We start from the raw sequence: 6,650 nt of genomic DNA, 5'->3' as shown, positions 1-6,650 counted from the left end.
GAGAGAAGAGGGTTTTTTTGCGTTTTTTTTTTTTTTTTTTAACCTCTCTTGAGATTTTTGCTTGAGAGGAGTAGAGGAAGGAAGAGAAAAAGGATTTACCTGGCTTGGGCTTGAGACTTGGCTTTTCTTTTCTTTTCTTTAATTATTTTGTATTATTATTGTTCTGATTACTGACATCCATCATCATACCTCAGAAGAAAGAAAAGTTTTGGCAACTCTGGTTTCCCCCTTCCAAAAAAAAAAAAAAAAAAAAAAAAAAAAAAAAAAAGGGCAACAAAAAGGGACATTTTTTTTTTCATCCATGGCCTCTTTTGGATATTTCCTGTTTCTTTGTGGGTTGAGTCAAGCGATGTCAAGTTACCCAATCTGGTGGTAAGTTTTATTTTTCTTCTTCTTCTTTTTCCCCCCTCGTTTGAAAGGGTATTTTCCCCTCCTGCGCTTTCCTGATCTGGGAGATGACTCGATAGACCCCATCCGCTGCCACTGAGCGGGAGAAGCGGACTTGCTCCAGCGCCAGAAACTTTCCAGGATCCGCGTTTCACCTCTTTTATTTATACATCCCTGTGTTTATTTTGACTGGGTTATACCTGATCTCCCCTGCTCCTACTGTAGAGGAGAGCGCGGGCGAGAGGCACACACGCAGATCCGAAAGTTAGTTGTTGGTTTTTTTGCCCCTTCAAGTCCTTTGATCCTCTCCTGCGAGGAACAAAAGGCACGGAGCGAATTAAAGAGATAATGATACAAGTTGACATGAGCATTTCAAGGTGCTTTCGAGCTAGTCAGGTGGAAGGGAGCTGGGGGAAAGGATGAAAAACATCGCTCCCCTTTGCTTTGAGGAACATTAAAATTAAAAAAAAAAACAACAACCCAAGAACCAAAAAAAAAACCCCGTAGGTAAGACAAGATTGAACAACCTGAGCTGGTTATGTAAAGGGAAAGAAGCGGGGTGGGAGTGGAATGGAGAGGGAATTGGTTGGGACTGGGATTGGGGCGGATTATAACACTATACTATGCTGTGCTCTGCTCTACAGTGTATTGAATTATCGTATATTGCATTGCATTGCATTGCATTGCAGTATAGTATAGTATAGTATAGTATAGTATAGTATAGTATAGTATAAATTTCATTCCATTGCAGTATAGAATAATATAGGCTATTACACTGCATTGTATTTCACTGTATTGCAGTATAGTGTAGTATGACATATGGCATTGCATTTCATTACACTGCATTTCAGTATAATATAATATATAGTACGGTATAGCATAGTATATGGCATTGCATTGCATTGCATTGCATTGCATTATATTATATTATATTATATTATATTATATCTTGCATGTCATTGCATGATATGATATGATATGATATGATATGATATGATATTCTGGGTCACGCTCGGACGACAGACACACGGATCAGACCCGGCCCAGGCCCAGGCCCAGCTCTCAGAGCCGAATCAGGCCCGTTGTCCCGGGGCAGCGATGGCCCCGACAGCCGGCTGCAGGCGCAGGGCCCGAGCCGGACCCGGCGCGCCTCTCCCGGGGTAACCCGCGGACAGACGCCGCGCGGGCTCCGCGCTCTCGGGGGAGCCCGGGGGGCAGCGGGCGGGTTGCACCTTTAAGAGCATTTCAGCAAAAGGGAATAGGAAAAAAAACCAGGCCGTGGAAGTGCGCGGGGCCGGGAGGCAAGTCGGTGCACATCGGTGTAATTACTGCGGCGGGCACGGATGGAGGAGGGAAGCCCCGGCCGGGGGGGCGCTGCTGCGGCCGGGCTCCCGGGGAGGGGAGGCAGAGCCTGGGCACGCACACACACACGCATGCACACAAATGCACACACGCATGCACAAAGAGGCGCACGCGTGCATACACACCCACACATGCACACGCACACCCACGCGCAGGGAAGTGTTGCACACCCTCGCTGACTCCCCCTTAGCTGGGCCAGGGCTTGCCCCAATGTGTCCCCCCGGGGCCTGGGTGTTAAACCTGGTCTCTGCTGCAGGGTCAGACGTGCCCGCCCAACGGGCTCGGGCTCCGCGGAGCACTGCTGCTCCTGCCCCCCTTCATTGCAAGGGGAAACAAGGCAGCCTTCAGCACCTCTTGGGCACATCAGGACAGCACTGCCCCGGGCTGGGGGGGACCTGCTGGGCACCGGGGCAGAGAGCGGGACCCCATGGGGCAGAGAGCGGGCATGCTCCCCTGCTCCTCTCCCACTTGCAGCCTCCAGCGCTGAAGGTCCGGGGAGCTCTGGCTGAGCCTGTGCCCCTTGCCCCTCTGGCTGAGCCAATGCCCCTTTCCTCCAAGAGCGTGCCCAGGCCCTGCTCTCTGCCCGGCTGCATCCAGCTAGGGCAGGAGAGGGCCCAGTGCCCTGCCCTCGCTCCATCTCCCTGCCCTTTCAAACCACCCAGGGCACAGCTCAGGAAAGACCCCAGGAAGGGGGGGGGGTGCGTGTGCACATATGGGGAGGAGAGGGGGTACAGGCATCAGTGTGTGTGTTCGTGTGTGTGTTGTGCATATGGGAAGGAGAGGGAGTACAGGCATCTGTGTGTGTGTGTGTGTGTGTGTGTGTGTGCATATGCACATATGGGGAGGAGAGGTGGTACAGCCATCAGTGCGCGTGTTTGTGCATGTGTGTGCATAAGGGGAGGAGAAGGGGTACAGGCAGTGTGTGCATGTGTGTGTGTGCACATGTATATGGGGAGGAGAGGGGGTAGAGGCACGTGTGTGTCTGTGGGGGCAGTATGTGTGTGTATATATGGGGAGGAGAGGATGGTAGAGGCTGTGTGTGTGTGTGTGTGTGTGTGTGTGTGTGCGCGCGCGCGCACACATGGGGAGGAGAAGGGGTAGAGGCACCATGTGTGTCTGTGGGGGGGTCTGTGTGTGTGTATATATGGGGAGGAGAGGAGGTAAAGGCACCTTGTGTGTGTATGTTTGTGTGGGGGGGGGCATATAGGGAAGAGGTGGGTAGAGGCATCAGTGTGTGTGTGTGTGTGTGTGTGTGTGTGTGTGTGTGTGTGTGTGGGGCATATAGGGAAGAGGTGGGTAGAGGCATCATTGTGTGTGTGTGTGTGTGTGTGTGTGTGTGTGTGTGTGTGGGGAGGAGGGTAGAGGCACCATGCTCAGCTATGTCAGGTATGTCTGAAGCTGGAAACTCATTTGGATGGATGGGAGGGGTGGGGGGGAAGGTAATAAAATGCAAATGTGTTCTTGATAAGACAGGCAACCTGAACACCTGGACTGGAATCATTAAAAAGCGATCTTTTATTCCCAGCCCTGATATAACTTATAATTAGAAACTCTCTTGCATTCCTGATTGGAGAAGGAAATGCATTCCACCGACACCAACATAAATATTCCCTTGTCACCTACCCAGGGGGAAGGAGGTGGGGGAGAAGGCAGGAGGTGGGTGGAAGATCTGCATCTCCACCGAGGAAAGCCAGCAGGATCAAAAAACAGTGGCAGCCCAAAGTTAGGCTCCCCACCGAGCTCTCTCTCTCCCCCACCAGGGTGCATTTTGCTTTCATGCCGTGCTGCTGGCTGGTGGAGGAGCTGGGAACAGGCGGGGGAAGGAGAAGGGGGCTTAATCACTGCTGCATTCCCCCCCATCTCTCTTGCAAGGTTGAGGTAGCAGGTGTCAGACCCTAGTGCAGGATTTTTAAGTGCATCAGTCTTGATGTACAACGTGCCCTTTGCAAGTGCAGCAGGACAGCACCAGGCATAGAGTTGCAAGGAAGATTTGGGCGGGGGGTTGATGTTATGCCGGTGTCCTAAATCCCAGCTTTCCCCCACCCCCACTCCACATTAGGTCTCAGACAGCTGCTTCTTAGGCCCCTGTGACACATTACATATATTACGTGAGTCACTGCTCAATCGCACAATAAACTTAGGTCCGCCACAGGCGGCACATGCAAAATAATAATCACGAGAGAAAAATTACTATCTGGCTAGCCATAAAAGAGTCAACCAGCTAGAAAGTCAGGGCATGACAATGTGTAACACCTCTGTAGCTGGTTTCTAGCCAGCTTGAATTTAAACATGTAGCAGGGCCCTCAGACGCATCTCACATCCGTGGTATAGAGGTGAACGAAAGATGACTAGCCGCATAGCACTGAATGGGTAGGATGGGCAATATGGGATGAAGATCTGCACATAAACCCCCAAATCTAGAGCAAAATTCATTCCCCTGTACATACACCAGCGTTGTTTAATTATCCTTCGCCAAGGCGAAAGCTATCTGGGACCATAAGTGTGCCTCCAGGGCTGTGTATGTTCCGTGGTGTTTGTTTTAATAGCCCACTAAAAAGAAATCCCTCCACTGTTTGATCTCTCTACTTAAACGGCTCTCATCACCATAATATCAAAACACCTCTGCAGAAATAGGGGCACGGATGCAAAAGAAAACTGCTCCAAAAGCGATGCCAAGTGTGTCAGGGACCTGCTCAGTAAAGAAAAAAAACAAGTAGGACTGAACCAGCGTTTCTGACGTATGCTTTGAACTGGCCATTGATTATGGGCAAAGCTTCCTTTATTCCCCCCTCTCCCCCCATATAATTTCTGTGAAGGGACTAGATTAGACTCTGGCACAACTTGTTCTTTTGGGTTTTATGTTTTAGTCAAAGGCACTGCCCTTTTCTGTGGGGCTGCTCCCAGGATTTTGAAGTGAGCTCAGCATTATCCCGTGAGCCTGTGCAGGGACGACCCCGTGCCATTGCTCCTTCAGTGACGCAGCCCTGAATTCTTGTGCTGGTGCTGGAAGAGTCACTCCACTGACGAGCAGCAGTAGTAGGCTTTTACCCTAGTGGCCCAGGCACAGGATAGGCTCTCTAGGTTTCTGTATTTCCAGGGCACGTGTCCCCTGGAACTAAAAATGCCTAAAGGATCATTTCATGCACAAATGTAACCATCCCTTGCATTGCTGTTGTATCCAGGCACTATAGCACCCGGAGCCCACGAGCAAAAGTGGAGCTCCCCAGCCCAGATCCACTGCCTCAGGTGTGTGAAGTGCAAAGGGGCAGCCAACAGCAGGTGTGGTGCAAATTAGATTTTTAAAACCCCATTAGTGATCTAATGTGTTATTTGGGCTGAAGGTGATGGAGGGGCATCAGGAGGTCTTGGAGAGGCCTGAAGGATTGCTTTAGGACAGTGGTTTTCAACCTGTGGTCCAAGGATCCCTAAAGAGTCTGCAAAAAGTGACTGTGATCAATCAAAAGCATGTGCCTACCCACACTTACAGTTCAAAGGGGTCTGCCCCTCCATTCACATTTTTTTTAGGGCTCCACAAAATTAAAAAAAAAGATTGAAAACCACTGCTTTAAGGAAAAACCAATAACAGCAATGGACACTGAGCTCTTATATATTGAATCTGAATATCGAGGAGATCAGAGGCTGCTAATGCATCAGCCAGTGCTAGGGGAGGTGGGAAATGTGGGTGGGAAAGCAGAAGGTGGCATTAAATGCGTACAGACTTTTAGCTGGAAAGCTCTTTCTTTTCGGCGAGGAGAGCAAAACCAAACCAGAAAGGGGTAGGGAAAAGAGTACGAAGCGTTTGCCTCCTCTGTCGTTCTGGGTACAAGATGGCCATGTCTTTTCTGGAGAGAGCAGAGTCGTAAAGGCTCAGCTCACAGGAGAGAAGAGGCAGCATGGTTGTATAGCTGAGTATTACACAGGGAGATGCCGTCTGGGGACTGCTGCACACATCCATCCTGGGTTGACAACCTGCAGTCCACAGGCCTGACCGGGCCCATGAAGAGGTTTTATCCAGCCTGCCAAGCACGCCTTTTTTCTATATCCTGCCATTGGCAAGTTTTGCATGAGAATATGCCATTGCATGGTGGAATCGCTAACAACTGCCACTTCTGCCACATCTTAGGTCTGAGTAATGCAAATTCAGCCCTGGGATTTTGACATGCACTGCATCACTGCAGAAATGGGGATGATAGGACACGGTGGTGGCTTTCACTTCTCCGTGCCTGGTTCAGGCACGACTCCTTAGTTCAGCAGAGCTGTTCTGCATCTATACAGGGTTCAGGTGTTATCTGGTCAGGCCCTCGTTCTAGAAAGACGGCTGGGTTATTCTTTCATTGCAACTCTATAGGTGCAGATTTCATCTCAGTGTGGGCCGTGCCTTAAAGATGATCTGCATTTAGGCTTTGAACTGGGCACATTGAGTGATAATTGCTCTCTGGCTGGTGAGTCAGGAGGCATGGAGGGCTGGAAAGTCACTCAGGGAACAGCGGGAGTGGTGTTTGTTGGCATAAGAGCCCTTTAGCCATCTCTAGAGCACCGAACGATGTATTGCATTCACCTGTTTGAGCTCAGCTCCATTCATCTCAGCCGAGGGCTTTGACGTGCCCCTGGGGATGATCATGGCCTTCATTTTGGGTGCTGTCCAGGAGTGTTTCTGCCTGTGGTTAAATAGCTGCTGTGTTCTGCTCTAGAAGGGGCTGCGGCAATGGGCAAAGCAGTCCCTGTTCATAAAAAGTCCCCAAGGGTGATGACTATGTCTGCAGCCACACCAGGAAGGCCTAGCTGTCAGGTCAGGGCCCTGCTTTGCCAGCTGCCTTCACCATATGATTTCCAACAAGGGTGCCATGCAGCGTTTGGTGTGCAAACACCTGTTCAGTGTGCAAGTGTACCATTCAGTGTGC

General features: G+C 50.4%; 1 protein-coding gene across 1 annotated transcript in view; it reads left to right on the top strand.

Moving 5' to 3' along the window:
* The first annotated feature begins 301 nt into the window (after positions 1 to 301).
* Positions 302 to 6,650, top strand: part of WNT3A (Wnt family member 3A) — an 89,320-nt gene continuing 82,971 nt past the window's right edge. Inside the window, exon 1 of the mRNA XM_006030073.1 lies at positions 302 to 372. Within this exon, the coding sequence (XP_006030135.1) occupies positions 302 to 372 (71 nt within the window). The remainder of the gene's footprint in view (positions 373 to 6,650) is intronic.

This window comes from Alligator sinensis, unplaced genomic scaffold (assembly GCF_000455745.1).
Source record: "Alligator sinensis unplaced genomic scaffold, ASM45574v1 scaffold1398_1, whole genome shotgun sequence".
Lineage (NCBI taxonomy): Eukaryota > Metazoa > Chordata > Crocodylia > Alligatoridae > Alligator > Alligator sinensis.
Note: the sequence above shows the minus strand (reverse complement) of the source record. Positions and strands in the feature narration are given on the sequence as shown.